Genomic DNA, 25664 nt, shown 5'->3' with positions numbered 1-25664 from the left:
GTCACAGCTTTGGACTGGCTCTCTGGGAAGAAAGTACGCAGCTCCACTAACCACACATATTTTTGTCCGCCTCTCATTCTCACAGGCACACAAAACAAATAAGTAGGTTCTTTACCAATCATCATAATCCCCTTCTGACTCGCTAAACCTGACTTTCTTGATTCTACATTTCACTATACTTTAAATTCACACTCAACCACTTATCTTGTCTTTTTACATTCCGACATACCTGTTAACTGGATCAACATGTGGCCTTATAAATCATGGGCAACCACCGTAACCACAGCATTCCCAGAACTCAGAGCAGCCAGTCCCAGTGCACTTGTTCTACTTATTTAACATTGTATCACATATGTGTAGCCTGCTACACTATGCCTTTTCCTGTTCTAGCTCTCAGCAACACCTCTTACTCAGTCCATGCCAGTTTGCTGTTTCCGGTTGCCTAAATCTCTTTTTAATTTTTCAGTCATGCTACAGGAACACCAAAGGAACACCTGCTTCAGATCTGATTAGTGTCATAATACAAACAGAGGAAACGAATATTGACTCTGGGAAAGGAGCACATATGTGTTTTATTATGGCAAACCCGTTTGCCCCCAGCAATAAGGGCTCCTGGTGCTGTAATAACATGATTTTTATTGGCAATTCCCCAAGAGAGTTAAGGGTCGCTAATGCAATGGTGGAACCAGCTTTTATATGGTGGATGCCGAGGTAAATCACAGCTGTTACAGTGTGAGTATTCCCTCATCCGCCTGTTGCTGTCTCATAATTGCTCTTTGTGCGCAGTTTTTTGTCTTTCAGACACAACTTAACTCAGCAGACATTCCTGCATGCTGGAGGGCGTGACCAGGGGACCAGAAGCCTCACACCAACACGTACAATGAGGATGCGATGAAAAGCCCCATCCTCATGCTGGATCCCCAAACACAGCAAAATAATCTGCAGGAAGATAAATGTGGCTTCTCTTTGATTCTCCATTTGTTTTGCCTCTATATCCGTTATGCGTCGTCATAAACCCAAACACCAGATGAGAGTGATGGCACACATGACATCTGCACAAAAAGTGTGTTTTGGTAATGAGTCCTGCAACCACAGATTAGATCTGTCTGATTTGGTAACTGGGCCTTGTACTTAAAGAGGATCTTAAGAGGGCCTTATCATGTAAAATCACAGGTACATGGGATAATAAGGGCTCTGATATTTCGCTATACGACAAGGCGGGATCCTTCTCTACATAAATATCATTTCTTCGCATCATACAGATAAAACTCGTACTAGGACAGACACAAAGCCGAGGACAAACAAAGATAGTATGCTGTAGATGCTGCACTTTTGATGTAGTTTCTATTCACTTCAGTCTCATTTTGGTGCAACTTCAGCTTCCACATCACAATGTATCTGAGGTTATTCATCAGATTTTGTTCAGGATTACATTTGATTAAGAGGAAGGCTGCACTGGTCCAATTTCCTGATATGTAGCTGGTTAAATCACATTCTGTATGTATGGTAAAAAACACTAACAGACTACTTTTTTCTACTGTCTTAATTAATCTCTTAGACTGTCTGAATTCTTGACTCAACCTTTTCTTTATAATTAGCTTCAAAGAAGCCAGATTTTCTTGTATTCTTTGGTGGTATTCTTGAGCAATAGTTCTTCGGACATTCTCAAGGTTTTTTTGGACATTGGCTGCTTTTTCACTAATTTTTAATCCAGTCCTTTTTTTAAAGAACTTTAAACCGTTTTAAAGGAATGTGTCTTCTTTTCTTTGTTAACCCACTTACAACTGATCTCTGAATCATTCAAGCATAAAAAAGACAACAAACTAAAGGAATGAGCCAGTGCTGTGTCTCCACATGACAAATTAGATAGCAAAAAACAATTAGAGACTGTATCTTTAGGCACTTTGTTTCTGCAGCCAAATACATATAATTTGTTCTCATTTCTTTAGTTGAATCTATAAAAAATGCCAAAAATTATGCATATGCTATTCTGTATGATCAAAATTTCTAATTGAAGTACATTTACTTAAAAAGGCCAGCAAACTTTAACTCAAGGGACATTGCAAATGCTCCATCTTGAGTGTGTGTGTGTGATGCAACTGGAACTAGAGACTGTGAGAAAAGATGAATAGGGATGACGTTTCGCTGCCCAAACAGTGTGATCTTTCACAGACCAAACAGACTGACTGAGGCCCTGTAGTGACGAGTGTTAGTATCCAGTCGCTGGTGAGTCACCGAGCTTGGGAAGAAGAACTGTATCAGATCCAGTACACTTCTACAGCAGACAGCCTCACGTGTCCCAGGACAAGTGGTTTATATAATTCTCGAGTCTTGATGGCAGGTTCTGATGTCTCCAAACTGTGAAAATCACTGTGACGTGGGCTGGCAGATTGCTTACTTTTACTGGGCACTGCAAGAAACAGCATCTTATCATAATTGTGTATACGGGACAGAATGTTTGTGATTGTTTACTGAGGCTGGAGCTGGCAGGGAAACATGGGCCTGAAAGTTAGCTTTTAGAAAACACGAGCAGAGGGGAGAGGAGATTAGTGGCACTGACATAGATTGATCTTTCTTGGTACTTGATGTTGTGTGTCAGATGTGTTCGGGTGACAATAGACGAGGCCTTTTCCCCAAAAGACCTGATGTTTCAACAACACTTTCTCAATACCTCTGACATCATTAGATATGGAAGTCCAGTTCTGGGAAGGGCCTTGGAGAGAGGAAATGATAAATAACATTTGCTCTTCAGATAAGATGACTCAGCCAGCAGGAGATGGTGGTAAAGCAATCCTGACCTTAACACAAACACTCTTAATGTAAAATGGATGGGTGCATAGAGTTGTTACACAACTGGTTGCTAATAAAATGTCCATAACAATAAAATCAGAACTGTTGAACTGGGAGGCTTATGAAGTTCAATAAAATATCCATTTGTGAAAAGCTTTTATGTATATTACCCAGCCTTTCTTAACAGATGGAGTTCTCCAAACCATCATGAAAGCGTAAAAGTTCAAATTTTCAATTGTTCCAAACAGTTTAAGAACTCCTTGTTGAGGCTGGCATAAAAGTTTTGAAGGCCTGACACTGGAAACAGCAGCTTAAATGCCCAGTTTTGAAGTTCATCAAACAATCTCCTGCAGCAGTTGGGCTAACAGATATTCACAGGTGCTGAAGAGGATTGTGTGATATGATCTGAAGCACCATTAAAAACCTCTTAGCTTACTATCTGATTAGCTTATTGTGTCAGAGCTAGATAATGTCAAATTAAAGGTTCATCATTTTATTTTTTTGGGGTGGTCTACTTGATTTGGCTCACATTCTTCTATGTTCAAACGACAAATTATTTCCAAAATAAAACCCATTGCCGCAACACTTCTTGCCACCGTCTGTCTGAAATACCCATTTTAAGGTCCAGTCCCTTTAAGAGGTCTGCTGTGATTCGTCAGGTTTGTTAAAAATATGCGTGCAATATAAGTGTACATATCAGATACAAAGTATTCAATGCAAATCCACATTTTAAATTTGTCTCTGGGAATGACAGAACTCCATTTGGCTCTCTTGCTTTTACTTTTTAGAATTTAGTCAAAAGAATTCCCTGACTTCTTTTTATTTCTTGTTACAGTTGAATATATAACAGCCTTTCGACATTTTTGACATCATTTTTGTGTTTTCCAGCTGCTCACACAGTGGCCATTTACCCCCATAGTTTTTTTGCCACTCAGGAGCTAAAAGTGGGCGTAACCAAACTACAGTCACATGTCTGATGACATATGTATTTCGTGTATCTGTAGAAACTATACAAGAGTATTTCATAGTAGCTTCATTATGTACTGTAAGCTTTTTTTCTTCGGTAAAGAGCAAATCCTTTTTGGTGGGGACGTTGGCCTTTGTTACTTTGTAATACTTTGTAAAAGATTGAACATGCACAAAAAAGACTTTCCCAGATCCAGTCAATGTAGCATGCTGTCCTAACAACCAGAATCAAACTGCATTCCTGGTCTGGAGTTTGTCAGGAAACATTTTGTACAGAGGATACACAATGCTCGAAAAAGAAACAAAAGAAAGGAATTACTTGCACAACTCTGAGATTTTTTAAAGGCAACAACTACCAAACCTACAAAGAGTGTCTCAGTTTTTGCAGCACAAACAGTACAGTCATCATGTTTGTTTTTAAGTCTTCTGTGGCCGTATGATTCGGAACCTCTGCTCTTGCAAAAGCAAACAAATCCACTCCTCATGAACAGCAGCTAACCTCCAAACATGGCAAGTGTATTTGAAATATTCAACTCTCGATCTTGCATGAAATGTTTCCAACAACTGCACCAATCCTGTCCTGCCGACTACATACCGTGCATGTGTTTTATTAATAGTTTCACAGCAGTTCTGATTGTTCCCACATGAGGGCAGAAACATTCCCATCCCTGTAGCTGCTCCACTTGGACTGTACATGTACAACAGCTGTAGCTGTTTCACTGCATCTCCCCCTCCATGTTAAGGGAAACTAAAGATCACACAAACATCTGGTCAATGTCATCGACAGGCTTTTCTTTAAAACGACATCACATTCCTGGCACATTCCATATGCCATATCCTCCCACCACTGCTGAAGTAATTCGCTAACCTCCAGGGTATCCTGTTGGGGCTGTGCACTGAAATGTGGGAGGCTTTGCCATTTCACAAACCCTCTTCCGTTTATACTCCCATATTCACAAACAAATAAAGACAAATATGGGCTCAACATTAAGATAATCTTCTAACATACTGTAAAAGGCTATCAGACGACATGTTGAGACGTAGAGAGTCAACACATTGCACTTATGGCACTTACTGTGATTACTGTATGAAAAAGATTAAATTAATTCCTCTCTTTCAAGGTACACGCATAATTCAAGTTCAGCAACTCTTCGACGTTGTTTTTTGTTGGCTTGAAAATGCAGAACAATTTGACCGTAAAGTTATCCCGCAGTTCTTTTTTGCAGTTATTTCCCCCTCAACTATGGGGGAGCGGAGAGGAGGCTTCCTTCCGCACTGATATGGATTTCACTGACAAAGAAAGCAGATAATGTTTTTTTGCACTCTCACATCACTACAATGAGTTCCTTCATATGATGTTTTCGTCAACATTTTCCATGTCTCTCTTACTAGAATACTTGTACGCCTACTACAGCAACATTACTGACTGTGTTAGCTGTAATTGTGTTGCTCCCTCCATGTCTGACACGGAAGCTGTATTTGGAAGTAATAACGTTTATGGCTGTCATGGAGGAAAGACTTCAACAAACAATACCAACCAAAGTTGAAAAAAATCCCTACGATCTAGATGTTCAAAATCCCTCAATCTCCAGCTTCAATGAATGAGGTCAGCTGTATTCAGGCCCGGCAGCTTCGTGTTTACATTTTGCACTGTATTTTGGGCATTTGGCTGTTTGTATTTTCACGCTGGCTCATCTAATAACTCTTAATGTCATTCAAAGAGATTTTAGCTAAGTGTCCCCACTGTAAATGTTGTGAAATGTTGTTAACACATCTGTGAATTTTCACACACACATCTGGGTCCTCAATGTGGACTGAATACAGCACACTTTTAATTTCCATGTGTTGTTCCATGTGGGTTCCTTAAAATTCAGTCTCACTTCCTATACCAGCTATTTCAAGGCAATCTACTATATACTGAATCCTCATTATGAGCCATCAAATAGGATCCTACACAGTCACAGTCGATTTACAACAGTGGCATTCAAGTTTAACCTGTTTAAGTCACCCATAAAGAGCTACTAAGAGCGGTAAACCAAAGATCATAGCTTCCATACGGAGACAATTAGGATAGTTTTACTCCATAAACATCAGAGGGATCTCAGTTGGCTGCAGAGCTTATTAACAAATGTGGCAGCACCACTATGATCACAAAGTAGTAACAGACTGCTGTAATGCTGCAATCACTCAGCTGATTTTGGTGTCGTGAAACTGTGTGAGGTCAGCTGTCTCTGTGCCAACGACTCACTCCTTCTCTTCTGCGGTTTGAACACTGTGTTTTATTTTCATGCTCGGTAAGATTGCAGGTGCTAATGACCACCAAAATTCAGTTCTCATGACTAATACACACACTGAAGTGGGAGGAGAGTCAAATAAATGGAAAAAAAACTTAAAATAATAAAAGATGAGTAGAGGATGACATAGTTTTTTTCTTTTTTTAGCCTATGCTGGGTTGAACTGTGCCGCACTAACATTCCTGGACTTCTCGACTACTCAAGCCAATATGAGAGAATAGCAGTGGAGGAGGGGAAGTTTCTGTCTGACTGCCATACTTGGTAGACAAGGCTCTGGGTGCAAGTTGTTCTGTAAACAAGCATGTGTGTGCCTGTGTGAGGGTGAGCTGCATGTGAACAACCTGGAGCTGTATCATGTGAAATAGCAATATTCTATTTGAGATAAATATGAAATTCGCCCATTCTGTGTTTCAAATTTGAGAGCGTTCATGAGCTTTATTTTTCTAGTCAAATATATCAGCCTGTCCAATGACAAATCATTAAATAGGCATCAAGGGAAATTTATCTCATTTAAGCAGATGGACAAACAAATTGTTCATTCTTCTATGACACTGAGCATGACTTTAAAATAAATGATTTTCAGTTGGAAATTTCTATCATGCCTGCAATCTGTAGATGACATGATGGTTCCAGTACTTCCACTCATAGTGGATTTAGAGGCTAATCTAACCTAACACAGGTGAAAGCAAAACTAGGAAGTGAGTGTAAATGAAAGTGACGACTATAAAGAATCATACTTAATGATGAAAAAATCATTTCACAGCCACCCTTCCAACATTTTAAACGGGATATATGAAAAAGGAAAATCCCTTTTTTCCACAGTTGGGAACATATATTTGGGTGTCATTATCAACTCAAAAACTCGTTTTATTAAGTACTTATTGCCATGACTCATCTCTCCTCATGTTTCTTTTTTGACTTGAGTCACATCACATCTCTATAGCCTACTTGGAAATCCAATTTATAATTGGCATTCTTCCTTTATTTAGTTTTCTATGTGAGCTAATAGGAGATATCATGTTGGGTACGATATCTCATACAGTATTAACATGCTTCAAAGGTTAATGGATGTCATTTTTACAAGTTTCCAGTATCGCTTGACGTTCTAGGACAGATATTTAAATAGATAGACAAAGGAGAAGAAAAGGGTGGAGTCAAGTTGAGCTGCCCTAAAGCCAGCTGCTATGAAAACAGCTGTAAATTAACTGGTAAAAGGGGAGCATTGTACTTTATCTCATGTCACACAGCATTTCACATACATTTTGTTAAGACTTCAGTAATTACTGTGTGTCAACTTGTGAAAACGTCTGATAAAAGGGCAGAAAGCAGCAAATTTTACATTGAATCTTAACAAGTGATACAAGATGGGAATATTTGTGCTAAGCTAAGTTAGCAGCTTTAGTTGAATTTAGCATTTATTTATCACATTCAAAATTACAAATGGAGGACTCATAGAGTAGTTACACATTTATTCTCCAGAGAATGCCAAGATGAGAGTTATATACCTGGAGATTTACTACATGTACATAGTGCAATAAGTATGTTTTTTCTTTATGTTTAAGAAGTCGTGTTGTACTTTTTTTCTCGGACCAGCCTGATGTAAAACAAGACTTGTTCTGCCCGCAGGCAGCAGGTATTTATCCACACTACAAAAATAATTCAGGGCTCCCATGATTAAAAGCAGATGCATATGTGGAGCACTGTTTTCTGTCATACACACTCACTCAGCTCATACCTCTGAAAATTAAAAACACACATATTCAGTGCTTGTAAATAAAATCATTTCCAGACATTTTGAAAGTCTGAGAAATCCTAAAGCTTGGCAAGCTTTGTGATATCTATCTTTTCCTGGAAGATTTATAGAAAGTAGTGACTGTTGACTGTTTAAAGACACGTCAGAACAAGTTATGATTAGGCTCTATCATTAACCCAAGAAAACTGCATTTCTATCACAAAGCCAACTTATTGCAACCAATTTCAGCAACAGAGAGCCAATAAAGCCCAAGTCTACATTCACTGAGTTAAAGCAATGTGACAGCATGTGAACAGAGTTACAATCACAACTCTTCTCCTGGGACTACAGAAATGACCAAAGCACATCAGCACATGTGATAAACTATAAGAGCAAGGAAAGACGTTTTCAGCAGTACAGCAACAGCTCCACTCCACCCAGGAATTCTCACATGCAAAAACAGCTTAGCAAATGGGAAAATTGTTTAACACAATTTCACAGGCTTTGCTGTTTTGGTACCGTGAACGTTTGTGTGTACTTGTGCTGTGTATGTGCACATTCCAGTGAAAAAACAACCCTGGAACAATTTTGATAATAGCCTTCACCAGAGCATCTTAAGCTGCACATGGTCAGTCATACAATAGATACCAAGATTGTAGAGTCCTGATCTGTGGTTTTGTGTTCTGCTTTTTCTGTATTTTGAGTTTTTCTAGTAGTTTTGTATTTTCGTGATCTGTGGTTTCTTTTGTGTTTCCATTGTTTTGTCTTTTGAGTTTCTAGTGTTTTTTCATAGTTGATCATTTATTCTTCTGGTTCTGTGTTCTTATTTAGTTTACCTTCTCCTGCTTTCTGTTCTGTTTCTGATCTTGATCATTACTCCATAGTTTCCTCAGTTCCCTCCACTTCTGGTCGTTAGGTGCACTCTCTTCACCTGTGCTTATTATCCTCAGCTGACATCACTCACCAATCAATTCTCCTCTGTATTTAAGCTCCCTGGATCTCCTCAGTCTTTATCAGATCCTTTTCATTGCTGCAAGTGCTTCATGGTTTTGTTTCCTAGTTCGTCCTTGTTTAAGGTCCACAACAACACTGTCTATAGCCACTTTTAAGCAAGCAATCTCAATCCAAAAACATTTAAGGCCGAAGTCATCATTAGGTCAATTTAGTATCATGGTGTAACGTGTATATATCCAAAACCTCTCCATTTGAAACAGTTTCTTCAAAAGGTCACCTCCTCTGGCTGGCTTCATAACTCAATTCCACAAAACCTGGATGGAAGAGGGTGTTTTGCCTCAGGACAGTGTTACAACCATGTGATTCATACAGCATGTATTGATTGCTGTGTTGTGCTGTGATATTTGTTTGTCCAACATATGCTTAGCCGCAGGGACATCTACACTTCATGGGTTGACCTAGAATTCACAAAGGCCTACAATTACCACACCTGTACGTGTATGATTTTGTGTTCCATGAATTCTATTTTTGATTGCTCACAGAATTCCCTCAGAGATGCCATTGCTTGGAGTACATGTCAGCGTCTCTTTATCATTTCTTTTATTTCTGTCATTTGTGAAGCACAGTGTTTATTTGCAAGAGAAGCAAGTAGAAGTTTTTGTTTTTTTTAAACAAAGTATTATCTGCACATGACTTTCTGAGCAGATTTTGAGGAATAGCCTCTCTCTTTGAAGCAATGAGCAACAATGGTTTTCTTAATGTTAAAGTCTTAAAGTTTGAATACTTGCATTTGAGTCTCAAAAGCTGACCAACTGGGTTACTGTATTTCAAACATTTGGGATGATTGCAAGTAGCATTGAATTTGCTCCATATCCTTCCTGTAAATGGAAGTGGGACTAACTCCACTTATATCATTGCAATTGGCTTAATCCAAGCTATTGATCATTCTGTTTTTACTTCCAGAAAAACAAGATATCATCAATCGTTTACCTTTGAGTGATTTGAATCATATTAAGGATTATGTATAATGGGTTCTTCTATTTTCCCACAAGCAATCCAACAACCCAAGGTGCCTCTGCTGGTCCCATTGCTATTCCACCTCCTATACAAAATTACTGCCTCGGATAACAAAAGTTGCTGATCTCTTTTAATAAAATATACAACTAAAGCATCTCCCTTTGAGCCAGTTCATGGTCACCCCATCTTGATCAGTCACATGACCCCCACAAGATCATCTTGTTGACAGGAAACCTCTAACCAGGTTGTCAGAGGAGATTTAGACTCTGAAGCAAAGCTTTTAAATCAAAGGTCATCTTGATAACTTAGCTCTTCTGCAGAGTTTGAGAGTACATGTAAGGAAGTGCATGTGGAAGAAATGTTACCTTGTTAACAAATTAAGCCTAACTTACTAATCGTTTGGACTCAAGGGGGACTTTCCAGCTCCAGCCACTGCACAAACACACACTCTAGCGTTCAACCATTTCCACTTTCTAGCACTCAAATACATAAATTGCAGAGTTCAGAGAATTCAGAAATCTGGCACACTAAGTATGAGATCTTGTTACTGTCTGTGCAAGTGGGAGAGGTGGGAATTTTGGTTTCTATGCAGAGTGTTGTTCATGTGCCCACACATCACTGGTCTGGGCAGTTATTGTTGCACACCAAAAAAGCAAAAGGAAGTAAAAAGCATTCAATACAATCCAACAGAAACGGGCTTGATCAAAATATCCTGAAACATCATATCCAATTCTCTTTACATCTCCACTTGTTTTTTCTGCAGTTAGATAAAATGTGTTCAGGAAACTAAGAATATTGACTTTTTTTCTTTACTAGCATATCTACTTTGGAGGCAATGAGAGGGAGAAAATGCTCAGGGGGTGGTGATGTAAATTGGGGGCAACAACTACATTGTTAAGATGTTTATTTTCTTTGTAAAAGGGCCCATCGAGTTCATGTACACTTCATCTCTGCCAGTGGCTCCTCTGTGAATGTGCAGCACTCTGCCACCGGATATGGGATTTAGGAAGCCATTCTTTCACTAAGGAGGAAGGCCTCTTCCGTGCCTTTTATGCTCACAAAGACAAGAAGGGGCTGGGTCAGTCTTGCGTCTCTCTCAAGAGTGCTTTAGTATCTGGGAATAACGTCAGCACGTGAGGACAAGGAATGACCTGTGACTAAAGTGCAAACTGAATAACTTCCACCCTGGAAGTTTCTCACACAAATTAATACATATAAAGGCAGCAAAATAAGTAATTTATTCCAATTTGTGAAACCAGACTGAGAGTCTACAGCCATGCTGGCAGCTCTGGGAAGCTGCACTTGCAGAGAAATCAGCAGAAAAAAATATTTGTGTTTCTACAAACGATGCACATGTACAGTCTCCACACAGAACCAAGTCTCACCCTAAACTTGTCAGGAGCATGTCAGCAAGAGAGAATTAGCACTTTAAACTAAATCATGACTTTTTTTCTGAAAGACTTTTACCACGGGGACTAGATTGCACCATTTTAGCTAAATGCAAACACGGGCTACAGTGCTGACTATACCGTGTTAGTTCATCTGAGCCCAAAGTGAAAATAATCAATTTTGTGAGAATTTAGCAAATTAAACCAAAGTATTGGCCAAAATGTATTTTCATTTGATTATGGCACAACATGAAAAGTTCAAGAGATCATTAAAGTCCACCTTGACCACCTTGAACGGACAACAAGTCATCCAATTGATCGAGAAGATTAGTTCCAAAACATAAAAATACTTTACTAAAACACTTTGTTACTTCATGTTTAGGTTTAGGCAATAACATTAGCCAATTATGGTTTGAAAATGATCATGATTTGAGCCAAAATGCATTTTTTTTATTTAGCTTTACTCTAATGGACACAATTTTGTAGGTTGCCTTGACTACATGTAAACACAACAGCACAACACCATTTTTTACAATTCACATACATTTGCTGTCATGACCACTAGAGGTCACATATTCTACAAACGTATCATAGGCAGTTTAGGCCTACATTCACAGTAACTCCATGGAGAGTTTGGGTGGAGGAGCAGTCTCTTTACACAAAATTACACAATTTTTCCTTGCAGTCCGTTCAGCTGTTGTTGTTCAATTGTTTCAAAATCCTGGTTCAACTCACCAGCTGACAAACATTGGCTGAGAAAAATAACTGTAGCTTGAATACAAAACCAAACCTTTTTTTCTCTCAAAACACTCACACAGTTTACACTAAAGTGTTTGGTCAGTGAGTTAGTAATTCACACAAAGAAAACATGTCATTACTTTCACACAATGCATTGCACACAAAGCAAACAGGAAGTGCACACGTGTGCAAATGGAACCTCAATTCTGCATAATTTTAGCCTGAGTTTTACCATTTGTGCCAAACTTATGTCCATGTTGCTGGTCCTCAAAGCAAAAATGACATCCTTTTAAAATGATCATCATCCCCAGTGTAGCATAAAAGGCTTTATTTGACACAAGCGAGTAAGTGTGAGAATGTGAGGGAATTACAAGGACAAGAAAAAAAAAGGTTGGGAAACTGTAAGAACAAAAATGGATAAGTGAGCTCTTTGGGCTCATTATCATATCAAAGACTTGCAGTTGATAGACATCTAATAGACAGAGCTGCTCTCTATTGGTCTCCTTCCACGCCAGTCTTTATCCACTACATCGCTATTACATCAGTGTTCTTTGAACATATAGAGAGACTAAATTTACTGATTTCACTGCTAAGAGGTCTTAGAGATTACAAACCCCACCGACAGATCTGCACTCCTATCAGTTAAAAATTCCTTAAACCACCATTTGGCTCTACTGTGCATTGAAAGATTAGCATATCTACTCTTCTCCTCATGTGAATCCCCCTCATCTGATTTGCTAAGCTTATTTCCTTCTCTAAATGATCAGATTAAGGCTTTGGAGGACAAAAATGAGCAATTCTCAATGTCCAGCTAGCTGACCAAACTCAAGCACCAGCGCAACATAAAAGGGAAAAGGAGATTAATAAAGCATCTGTTCTGACAGAAAAACAGAACAGATGTATGACTGTATGGATACAGCAGAACTCTCAGGTCCTATGAATTGCAGCTGGAACTGACACACAGTCTGCTTTCTCTATTAATCCTCCACTTTATGCCTACCATGTCTGGTAAATTTATAGAATGACTGTGTTTCAGTTATCTCAGTTATGATGAGGAGACCGTTGTATGAAAGGTGAAGGACAAATGTATAAAAAACCAACCCCCAGTTTTATGTTCTGCTTAACTGACAGAAAACGGAATGCCTTTACTAAGCTAATGCACTAACCCCTGAAAGGGTTACAGACTAAATACACACCACATGCCAACTTCCACATTAATCAGTTAACTTACAATAGGGTAAATATGAAACATGTGCCTCAACCACCTTTACTGTCATTCTGGGTTAGTCTGTCTTCTCTAAGTGCCTCAGCACCCGCAACACAGACTGACCTTTTCCCCTGTTCTTTCCTAATGATTCCTAACTCTTATTTGAAATCCCAAAAGAGAGCTCTGTCGGGACTTCTTATTGGACATTTGAGTACTGGAGCTGGTATTTAGGAAGTCCTAAATATTCAACCTGTCTGCAGAGAGGGAAAAAGTAGGTTGTGAGAGTGGAAATGAGCTACATCTGCAGCATGAATCTGACTGCCTGTGTCACGTCTCAGACCATATCTCTTAAATGTCCTGACACTGCCAAACGTTTTCTGTAACTTGCAGCATTCCTTTAATCAATTTAACTACTTGGGAAATTATTGAATGGAGTAAAGTAAAACCATCGTAGGCAATCAAGCGTGATTGATGTCAAGAGAAAACCAACTATATATAATAATTTATAATAACAATATTTTAAAAGTCTGCAATGTTTAGGCAAAACTGAAGAATTTTGTTCCACATACAGTAGAGTTTACAGCTGCTTGGCCATCAAGCCAAGGCTGCTTGTCTTGTTCCCTGAAGAGATGGAAAGCACATGTGGAAAGTTTTTCTCTTTTGAAATGATAGATACTAGCCAATCAGCACAGTTAAATTTAGCTTAATTCAAAGCCAAAGTTGTCTTACAATTATAATGATTTATTTAACTGGAATTTTATGCATGTTTATTGTTCTTCTTTGTTTTGTATTTGTATTCTTGGAAGATCAGGACATTTTGCTAATACCACATCTGCTTCCAACATAAAAGCTGAATCCATCTGCACTCGCAAATAAGTGTACTATTGCAATGCAGCAAGGATGGACAGATTTCTGATCTCTGTGGCCTCCTCCTCCTACCATGCTAACTGTTTATACTAGCTTCAACAGCAGGTGATTTTTAATTGTCTAAAATCTCCTTCTCAGTTCATGGACAGTGGGAAAATTCAGACATTCATATCCGGGTGGGTGAAAAAAATAAATTTGCATGGGTGGAGTTTGGGTGGAGTTTAACATCTCTTCTGTTAGCAGAGCCAATAGCTGATCCCACTTCTCTGTCTCTAGATGATGATGCACTGATACATCATGACCCTTTACTGTCTTACTGTCTTCTATTGTGCTTAGAAAATTTTGCCTATAAGCACACAGAAGATGCTGAATGTGGCATAGTATGTTAGTATTCTCATGTTAAGCTAAAGGGAACAAGATTGTATCCAAATACAGACATACTCCCATTCCGATTTGCACCGTTGTTTAAGTGGTGACACGAGAAAACAGTAACAGCTTTTCTAAATATTGTCTGTGTTTTCTAGAAAGACTGTAATAAGGAACTCCAGCATTGGCAGTCCCACATCTATCCGTCCACTGCATCTACTGTAAGACACTAAGATGGAAGCTTTCCTTTCCAAAAAGGAACAGCTGGATGAAAACACAGCCAAAACTTAACCAGCGTAAAGAAAAAAAGCAGAAAGCCATAAATCTGGTGATGCTATCATCACTGGCCTGTACTCCATTGGTTGGGACAGTTTTGCAGCAGAGGATGGAAGTTCAGGGCAAGGACCAGAGAGTGAAACTAAAAGATTTGCCACGGGGTATCATCACTGGCTCCGAAAAACATTCCTCCACTTCAGACTAGTCGCCCCCTCTCCCTCCTCCAGCAGCCTTTCCCTCCATCACTCTCCACCTCCCACCTCCCTGTCAGACCGGTATATCCATTACACCATCTTCATTCAAACCACAAATGACATTTATGACTCACCAATTTCACAGTGAAATGGGTAAACTGCACTTTCACCATCACAACGCACCTCAGGGAAGTAACCAATCTCTAGGATAACATACAAGTTGATCTTAAGTGCAGAAATTTTAAGCGTGGGACAGAACAAATGTTTTATGTGTGAAAAGGAAACTGCAGCTGTGGCCAATCTGAATGAAACGCCTCCTCTACAGTCCTTAAGTTGGACCAAAGGGAATTGAAAAGGGCTCTACAAAGCTTAACCAACTTATTTAATCCTCTCCTCACATGGCAGAGTCAGGGAACACACATAGAGACACACACACAAGCGTCACAAGCTGAAAATGGGGCATATCTGCCATAGCTCTTGGGTAACAAGGTCAGGAGAGAATTACCTTTGCTACCTAGAGACACCTGTCAAAATAGGAGTACACAAACACAGCTCTTCCAAATGTAGGCATTTTTACAGCAGGCAGGTTGTGCATTCCCAGGGTGAAATGCTTTGTTGGTGGCCAGTCGCAGTGACAGATTCAGCTGTTGTCTTTGTGGGGGGTGTCTACAGGATCAGCATCAGTCAAAACTGCAAGCAGCCATGTCGGCAGTCAGGCCAGCAAGAGAAACAGATCAAGGCCTAATCTCAATTCCTTCCCTTGGCCCTACCGCTCCATTTCGCGAAGGCAAGATGCCCTTTGTCTAACTCACACTAATACATGAGTTGTGATCATTCAGCCCCTCAGCAGGGTTTTTGAGGTCCATTTGGATGACTGCATGACCACTACTCTTTTATCTCTAAAAGAAAAGGGGCGCCTTACCACAGCAAAATGTAGGTAAGGACCGTGGGGAGGAACTGAGATGAGACTCAAGTCTAAAAGATCCTTAGTTTTACGATGGTTAACAGTATAGAGTGCTACTTTCTTTATTCATTTTAAGGTTGGGTTGATCCCTGTGAAGTCCTTGAACATAAAAACCATTCTGGTTGTGGGAACAGCTCGTCTTTCCCACCAGCTACCGTATTTTCCCAATGAGACCATCTGACATCCCACACACAAACTCTCACTCTGCAGATATTCCCTCTTTCCTCCTCCTCCTCCTCCTCCTATGGCTTCACTCGGAACTACTAATGACTAATTCTGACCGTATCAGATATCAGATGATGCTGTTAAAAAAATCATAAGCAGAGGTCTACATAAAGCTAATCATTAGTTTGTTGTTTCATCCCTACAGGAAAGAAGGGAAAAGCAAGGCAATCTTGCATCTTATCTTTTTCCTTTCTTAAGTCAGCCTGACTCACTGTAGGTTCAGGGTTATCACTTTATGTGAGTGCTTGTATGTGTTTGTGTTTGACCCTGAACTGTTTAGCCAGGAGTTTTCCCTGATTGTGTACAAGCCCAATCAGCAGGTTCTGATTCTCAAAGTCGTGTCTCAAACAAAAGTCATGACATAAAATGGTATGTTGAATAAAAATCCACCTGGGACAACATTTAAGTCTATAATATCCGCTTCACCGTGCAGGATGTAAGATGAGGAGAGCAGCTTTGAGTGGAATAAAAGCCCTGAGAGGATCACAAACCTCCTGCCGAGGACCTCCCATGGGTGGATGGGAACATATTCAACTCTAAACACTAAACCCAGAAGTTTAAAATACTCAGATTTCACTGGGGTCATCTGATCAGCAACAATATGTTCAGGTGGACATACCTCTGTCCAGATGTTCAGTGTCTGTCTTATCTCTCTGGCTCCAAATGCAGGCATCCAGTGGATAAAGGGCACCTCTGCCTATTCCTTTAACTTGGCATGTTGGCTCTCCACATTGTACACTTATCCTACACAGCTCAACGAATCAAAGTCTTGATCAACGTTTTCAGATTACTCGATAGATAATCGATAGTTTTTTAAATATAATGATTGGGTGCAGCAACCACACTGCTTGGTTTTGTAGCCACACAACCTGGAAGACATCGTTATATTGACTGGGACAATATATATGATATTGTTATAATATGAGACATTTATATGACCCTCAGAGGATAATGTGTATTTCATTAGCTGGAATTTGTAACCAACATCTTAAATTGCTTGAAGAAGCTCAGTTTTAATTGTCACTTGACAATGGCAACTCACCGCCACACTATCCCAACTGAAAGTACACCCAGGTGGTAAAGACGCACATCCTCATGAAGTGGTGACTAGCTCATAAACGTCATCATTCTGTTCTGCAATAAACTGATTACAGAATTCCATTCTTTCAGATCTTTACTCCTGATAAGGACCCACACTGTTAATACAATCGATTCCTGTTCGTGAGATATTTTTGCTGGAGAGTCCACTTAAAATTAGTTAGGTAGGCCTTTCAGACGAAGGTAGCAACTGCTGTACATTCATGTGGTTTTATTACACTTCTTTATGTCTTGACATACTTAAGTGTACTATGACGAAATTACCAAGAGACACTTGAAACACAAGCAAGTTCCATGATTATCTACTTTTAAATGAAGATTTACAACTCCTCATCCTTGGGTACCTCACAAATATCTGACCAGATATCGTCTCAAGATCAAATTATTCATTCAAAGCTATCTGTGCAAAACCTTGTTTTTTCAATACAACAGGAGTCCTGGTAAAATCTACATTAGCAGCTTCCAACACAGTGACTGGGGATGCACCAGCTCATCATGCTGAATCAGTACTGGCTTCAACTGATGTATCAAACAGTATCTTTGCCATTCTTAAATAAGGTTTTCTGTTAACATTCATTCTTTCTGGCCCACTGTCAAATCAACATGTGTATGTTGCTCCAATGTTGTTACAAATTAAAAAAAAAAAAGTTTTACAAAGAAGGCTCTAAATTTGAGAGATGTCTGTGTGTGTCAGGGAGGGGACCGGAGCTTTTTACTGGTTACTGCATTAATATTACGAACAAGCCAAACAAATTCAAGCAGTTTCATATTTATGTTTCACGTGAGCTTCATCTTTGAAGTAAACTGTGTGACAGCATTAAAAGCAGACGAATCACAGTCGTTGCTGTCGGTGTAGCTGCGACGCACAGTAGCATCTCTGAGTAGGTGCAGGTCAGGCTATGGCTTGGGCGACACAGCTGCACTGGAGACTGTGTCAATCTGACATAAAAGCACTTCTAGCTTTAGACTGACATTATGGATTCTTTTTTTTTTAAAGAAAATTACACATACGATACTGTACATAAGACTTGAGTCAACTCTCATTTCTTTATACACTGCTTCCATAAACCCACACCTTCTTGTAATCTCTCAAAGTGGTCTTGATCAACAGTTCTCCAGGATTTCTGTCACAGTTCTTCTTTAGAAATTGATTGTTTCTTCACTCATTTTCAATCCAGACCTTGTACATGACCATTTCCAGAGTAATTTTTTGTTTCTTTATTTTTAATCCAATTAACACTGACCCATTGATCATTCAGGCATAAAAAATACATCTAACTCAAGGGATGAGCCAGTGTTGTGTCTGTACATAACAGACAATACAGAACAGTTTTTTTGCTTTGTTGCAAGCAACCTGTTGCAAATATACATAATTTGTTCCTATTTCTTTAATTGCCTCAACATAAATGATGAAAGATAAAGGTTAGACAGACGTAAAATAGTACTTTAGCTTCAACAAGGTGATTTCTGAAGCGCTATTAGCTGAAAACTTGGCAAGTCTCAGCTTGATGTACAGTGTGTCCTTGAAATATTTCAGGAAACTGGACAATTAGAGAACAAAAGAAGAAGTGGCAAGCCGAAGAAACTATCTACAACAGATGAACAGTATCTGAAAGTGATGCCCTTAAGAAAGAAGGAAAAAAAAATCCAGCAGAGACCAGACACAGGACCTGAGAAATGCATCTGGACCTTCAGTTGACCCATCCACTGTTCACTGAAGCCTCATCAGAAATGGTCTTCATGGAAGGGTGGCTGTCAATAAGCCCTTCTTAAAGAAGGAAAACTGGGAGAAAAGTTCTGAGGTATGACAAACGCGTTGTTGCCACTGAAAATCATTGTAGGATCATCTTGACAGAGAACAGAACAAAAGGCATATATATACATACATACATATTTTTTTTATAGTTTATATTTTTTTCACTGTTTAAAGCAGAAGGTATTTATGGGACAACAAATACCTTCTGCTTTAAACAGTGACACCTCATGGCACTTTGTAGATCTCTGTCGATCCTAAGTATGATTTACACATAGTCACCCATCTTTTGCCACTTGACATCAGAGTAGGCATAAAAAGGAAATTAAAAACCTGAATCTCATGTCTGCACTCTGCACAACTATTCCAATGAAAACAAATTAACTTGGAGCACATTGAATTTGATGCACACCAGAAAGAATTTAGAAGTGGATAGTGGAGGTTTGTGCCATGCATCAGTGCATCCATGTTTGCGAGTGACAAAATGAGAAATCATAGTCAATCTCATCAGTAATTTAGAACTCATTCTTAGAGAAGAGAGTGTAACTGCTATAGTTTGTGACATCTGCCTCAAACCTGGAGGTTTGAAAGGACTATTGATAGACATTTAAGGTAAATATGTGTACATTTCTCAAATGTATTAGCTCATGTCAAGCATCAAAACTTTGTATTTCGTGAACTGAGATGAGAGCTGGCTAACAGAAGTATAACAGGGTCACTCAGAGCTTGGTAGTTTTCTTCCTGAGGACTTTTATTTCCCAGAGAAAACAGACATGCTGACAGACACATCCTCTCTCAATACAGAAACACAGCTGACAAAACTGTCCTGAAAAACCGCAGCTAGTCTAAACTTTCTTTCATTGTCTAGACTGTGGAGTGAAATCATTAAAACATTAAAAAATAACAACTATCTTCAGTGGATTATCTAAACGTACCAATGACTAACTGCAAACATATATCTGCGTCTATTATTACTTTGCCAGACCGTCCTATCTAACAGACACGCACACACACTCACACACACACACAGAAACTGCAGCTACTGTAGGCTTATGTGCCCCACCCTCTCCCACCCTCACTCTGCTCCTCTCCAACAGAGGTGGAGAAGGCTGGACTATGTAGCTCCAACAGAAAGTTTTAGAAAGGCATGATAGAGCCCAACCTAAAAAAAAGTTACTGACTTGCTCTTCTGGGAAAAATAGATTTTTCTGATTCTGAATCTAAAACTAGCGTACAACAAATAACTATGAAAATCTCTACATAGCGAATGTCTAAGTGATGATGAGCCAAATGCTTATTAAACTGATAAATATATAAGCAGACTTTAGCAAAAGACTTAAGACAGCATGACTTTGTGCACAAGAGGAGGCTTCTCCTCTGCTGAGAGCTGACAACAGAACCAGACGCGGTTCAAAAGATATTTCCTGCGCAGGTTAATCAGTAAACACATCGAAATTGTAAGTCCACTTACCTCAGCCCCAGTTAGATCTATTATTGAGCAGAGAGCCGCCAGCAGTAACAGTGTGCCGGACGGTAACAGCATTGTAGCGGCGCGCTGTAGAGGCTCTGTGCGCACAAACAGCCACCTGTTAACCGCTCCTTGTCCTCTGTTTTCAGGTAACTCGAATCTTATCGGCAGAGCAGGGACAGCACGTTTAGCTGCATCTTTATCCGAGACGATGTGAGGTTCTGATCAATGCAACTCTGCCTTGTTTCTGCTGCACCACACCCCCCTCCCCAAAACGACCACCCTCGCACATGCAAACGGACTCAACCGTTGCTGTTACAAACACTTTGACTTTTCTCGGTAAGGAGAGGGACTACTCGGTACACTTTTGTGCTTTTGCAAGAATATTTGTAGCGCTTTTATTTTTTATTTTTTGCGCCGCAGGTTCTGAAACTTTTAAGCCTCGGATTCAGAGCATCTTCCCCCCAGAGATACCTCCTTCGACTCGCCATTGCGCGCGTGACTGAGTCGACAGTAAGTTGTGCATTTTTATCAAACCGATCACAAACGAATGACAAACTATTATATTATTAGACAAACGATTATATTGTGTTTGTGTGTCAGTGACAGTACTTTCTCACGAGCAAGACGCATGTTGGAAACCCTAGTAAAAAATAGAAAATAAAGTTGTATACACTGACGCATTTGGTGTATGGATTCACTGTTAACATGGATTATTTATATTGAAGGTGTCAATCTGCCTCAGGTCGGATAGTCATGCTGTAAGTGTTTGACAGTGAAGAAGCGGCGTGAGATTTGAGTTTGCGGTTCGTGTGAGAGGGACCATGCACCGGCAGCGCAACAGAGGGCACAACAATTTGAGGTAAAAGTTACACGATCTCGTTTTACAGCACGTCGTCACCAGCCCATTTATTTATTAGCGTTTTTTCACGTTGGAATTTCTCATCAACAGGCTGCTGCTTCTGTGCCTCTCCGTCACCATCTTCACCTCGGGGGTGTACGCAGTAAGTTTTATCGCCCACGTGTTATTGATTTTGTTTGAGAGTTTTCAGTTAAAACACTGCAGCCTGCTGAGAATTACGACAGAAAAAAATAAACCCAGTGTCTTGGTTGGAGTTGCGAGGCAGACAGACACAGTGCGTTACCAGTGGGAGTGTCCCGGGTGGGTTGGGGAGTTCCACCAGTAGGTGGATTCTTGGCTCTGTATCCTGGTACAGAGATCAGCAAGCAACAAATGTCAAGACAGTTTGTGGTGAAGTGACTCATGTTGCAATTCTACCAGCTGTTTTGTTTTTGCAAATCGAACAAACAGAAACGGAATACTCAAGTCTGGTTATGTTGTGTTTCAATTGACCTCTCTTGACCCTGTGAGAGGCAGGGTCATGACCTCTGTAGGCTGCATAAGTTATTGACCTTTCAGGGCTTTTACACGGTCTGCTTCAATGTTACCAAGTTACTCTTAAGTACCAAATTATTTTTGTTGAAATGAGAGCACATCATCACATCTGAATGGATGCATAATGGTAATGACAAAATTTTTAAAAAAGGCATAGCTGTAATGGATTACCTCGAGTAACTATGATATTCTTTATACATAGCAAAACAGATCCCATAAGATACCTCATCACCTGGAAAAAGAACATTTTGAAAAAGTCTTTACAGCATTTCTCTCTTTTTTTTAACTCTGTAATATTCTCCAATCAGCCATAACGTTATAACTAACATTACTCATGTTCTCCTTTGGCTGCTGAAAAAGCCCCAACCAGTCAAGGTGTAGACATTGAGCACTTAAGAATGTCCTAGAGGGTCTGGTACCAGGATGTTAGTAATAGATCCATTGGGCCCTGTGGGTTGTGGGGTGGTTTCTTTGTGGACTAGGCTTGCTTCCGTCAGAGCCCACCTCAGACTCTTTGGCATGTTCTTCGAGTACTTCCTCTGTCGTTTTTCTGGGGCCCACTGCTGTCCTCATGGGAGGAAGCTGCTACTGTTGGGGGAGCCTCTCTTACCATATGGGGGTGCGAGTGCACTGCAAAAATGTCAAAGTATATGTCAAGTGTCAAAGTAACGTCCATGTGACTGCCAGGAGGCAGTTTTTCCCAGCTGTGCTTTCCTTTGCAACAAGATGAGCAGTGTCACTCAAGTAACCCGTGGTTTTAATGTTATGGCTGTATGGTGCATGCTTAATGTGGAATTAAAGTTAAGGTTAGTTTCTCAGCAAACAAAAGTAGATGCCATACGTTATTGAAAGGGTTCTATTTTTGTTACGGGGATGTCATTCGCTGGCCATCCCAAATTGGACAGTTAAAGTAGACCTATTATGCCCATTTTTTCACAAGCAGACACATCTCGAGGTCTTGATTAAACGTCAGGCTTTAGTCAAAATAGCACAGCAGCGTATAATTTTTCAGGGGGGGAGTCACCACTCTACCTCTCACTTTCTAGGGGTCTGCCTCTTAAAGTGTGTCTTTTTTCACAACCCTTGGACCATGTTATTATAGTAAGAGTAGCATACAGTAAATATCCTGAAAGCTCAGATCACACCACAGTGATCAAATAAATAATTGCCCTCATTTGTGGTTGCTCTGTTCATCAGTTTTCTTTATCTTTATTTTATCAATCAGCTAACATTAAGAACTGTTATGTTATTTATCCAATATTTCACCAATGTTTGTTTTTGAAAGAGCTATTATCAGTGCCTATTGATGGTGCATTCAGCGACAAATGGGATATCAGAACTTCCGACTAGTAAAAAATAGATTAAAGAAGTTAATTAGAAGTCAAGATTTCCTTGTCAGTAATAAAACATTTATTTATTATATTGAATGAACAAGATATCTAATGGTGAGGCTTGATGTTAATGGAAAAACTTCTCACTTTGAAGATACAGCAAATGCAGCATCATCTGAAGTTGAAATCAGGCAGAGATAAAGATAGAAGAGATGTATGTTTCCCCTGTAAATCGAAAAGGTTCACTGAATGATGTCATTTCAGTTCTAGGGTTCCCAAAACAAAATGAGAGGGGTTCTTTTCAAGCATACAAAATAAGGGATTTTGTTTCCATATGTTCTCTTTAAAGGTTAACCTCAAACCAAACTGTTGAATGTTTGTGTGCACGTCACATGGTCAAATGGTGTGGGACTCACTGAACTGAACACCTACACTGAACACGAGTTTGACTTGGAGGCCTTTTATCTTTTTGCCAGCAGCCGTGGAGAAACAGTTTTGTCACTAATATTGCAATACACATCTGTTGAAAAACCAGTGCTATGCTGAGAGATTTTATGGAAGTACACATGAAAACACACACCAACAAAACACGTATTTCTGGTAAAACCCAGAAAAGCCCCTTGGTCAAAAGCCCATGTAAGCACAAAAGCTTTCGTTTATGTGCTGATACAAGTTGCTCTAAAAATTCAAGTGGCAGAGTCTTTTTTGTTTTTACCTTTTATCAAGCCCACGTGTTTGATGTAGAATCCATGTGCTCACTGTGTTTCTATGCTTGTGCAGGACGTCAGCTGTTTGGCGATGCTCCAAAATATTTAATATCATACTCAAGGCTCCCAGATGAAAAGTTATTATCTAGACTGTGATGAAAAGGCCCTGTTGTCCCATGCTCTTATCAAATATGGTCAGGACTTGATTAAAAAAGCATGTGACACCGCTCAACTCCTCTGTGTATTGTTCAGTTTCTCCCCAAGGCCACGATACCGGGAGACGACAGGCTAAATTTAGTTTGACACAACCCATGTGCTCTTCACAGACAAGTTAACTGTCAAATGGAGAAACATCTCACAAAGCTTAAACACATTTCTTAAAATAGCTTCCCTTTCTTGGTGTGACGTACAACCAGCATCTGACTTTTAAGTTGGATGTTTCCATCTGTAATCATTGCAGAGGCTGTTGAAAGCATAATAGAGTATGGAGACGGTTTCAGAAGCCATAGGTTGTTGGTAACGAGGTGGTTGAAGGTATTTTACATGGAAAAAGTGTTCGTGAAACACCATGTCACTTGTGATTCCCATCAAGAATTTCTCATCTCAGCTGCCTCTTGGAAAATATGTTTCTGTTTAATATCAGATTTACATCTGACTCATGGGACTGTTTAACTTCTTTAAACCAAATCACTGTTCAACTGGTTCCCACCATCTGTGTCCACGTAATGATTTGTATTAAGGGATTCCTCTGCCTACTGAAAGCATAACTCAAGATATTTTTCATACGATTTTATTTATGATTCCCACAAATTTGCCATTCCTCTGCCTGATGTGCTTCACTGTGTTGGCGTGACCGGTTGAGCCTCCGTGATGAAGACTGTTGGCGGGATAAAGTACAACATGGAAAATGTTCTGATCGTTCCCAACAGCCAGTCAAAGGTGGCATGAAAAGTTGGTCGTCATAGAGAAAGGTGGCTAAGGTGGTTGAGACCAAGAGTTCATCTCAAGACAACAAAGCTCCTTTGTTGGGAATTTATGTTGATATATCAGCATAACAAAGAGCCTTTTGTCGTGATCATTATTTTGCATTCATACGAAAACAAAAGGATTTCCTTCTATAGTTATCAGACATCGGGGGTGTCATGCCAGTATGCATACGTGACATTTTAGCAGTAACTCCAGCGATTTGTTTTATGGGAGCAGCTGCTGGATAATAACTTAACTGCTGCAAACAAGACTAAACTCTCGTCCTTTAATTCAGTTTTTTTATATTGATCCTCCCCAGCCGTCATGACAGCAATCTTGAAAGCTGAAATCAGGCGTGATGAAACTAACCGGGACTCATTTTCAAGTTCTCTCCTTAATCATCAAACAACAAAGTATTTGTAATCACGATCATTTGTTATATGATCCCATATGCAGAAATCAAAGGCAGATTTCTCAAACTAACGAGAAGAATTAACCTAATATTTTAAGAAAACAAAATACACACGAAAATGGCACAGGGAGGTATTAATACATGCTCGGTCGTGCTGGCCTTCACTGGATATGTACGTCTGCTGTTTTGATTCTTCTTTTTGGATGTTGGTCAGTTATTTAACCGTTACTCATCTGATTTGATTACCTCTGTTTCCAGATTAAGTAACATCTGTGCAACATGTTGGGCTTCAGATGCTTGCTGCCCTTATATTGCCAAAACTAGCCATGCTTGGCTTCGTTGATATAGATGAGGAAAGACTGGACAATACTGTACATTTTCTGTCCGCGCTGAGCAGATGAGGAAGGTGAAGGTACTTTTAACATTTGCCTTTACTGTTCAATTCGGTTCAGTTCTAAAAATGTAGTGCCAAATCACAACAAATCCCCATTGCTTGCTTTCTTTAATGGAAATTTATTCTATATCGTAAGGCTATAAGATTATTCAAACTTATTA

At 39.6% G+C, this 25664-nt stretch overlaps 2 protein-coding genes across 2 annotated transcripts in view; one reads left to right on the top strand and one right to left on the bottom strand.

Moving 5' to 3' along the window:
- The window catches only part of col4a1 (collagen, type IV, alpha 1), a 48100-nt gene extending 27587 nt beyond the window's left edge, over window positions 1–20513 (bottom strand). The window contains exon 1 of the mRNA XM_072396900.1: window positions 20301–20513. Coding sequence (XP_072253001.1) covers window positions 20301–20372 — 72 coding nt within the window. The 5' untranslated portion in view covers window positions 20373–20513. The remainder of the gene's footprint in view (window positions 1–20300) is intronic.
- Window positions 20514–20602: 89 nt separating this feature from the next.
- col4a2 (collagen, type IV, alpha 2) overlaps window positions 20603–25664 on the top strand; it is a 68024-nt gene continuing 62962 nt past the window's right edge. The window contains exons 1-3 of the mRNA XM_072396899.1: window positions 20603–20810; window positions 21026–21159; window positions 21250–21301. Coding sequence (XP_072253000.1) covers window positions 21122–21159; window positions 21250–21301 — 90 coding nt within the window. The 5' untranslated portion in view covers window positions 20603–20810; window positions 21026–21121. The remainder of the gene's footprint in view (window positions 20811–21025; window positions 21160–21249; window positions 21302–25664) is intronic.

Source organism: Leuresthes tenuis, unplaced genomic scaffold (genome assembly GCF_036924035.1).
Source record: "Leuresthes tenuis unplaced genomic scaffold, fLeuTen1.0.hap1 SCAF_12, whole genome shotgun sequence".
Classification (NCBI taxonomy): Eukaryota; Metazoa; Chordata; class Actinopteri; order Atheriniformes; family Atherinopsidae; genus Leuresthes; species Leuresthes tenuis.
Note: the sequence above shows the minus strand (reverse complement) of the source record. Positions and strands in the feature narration are given on the sequence as shown.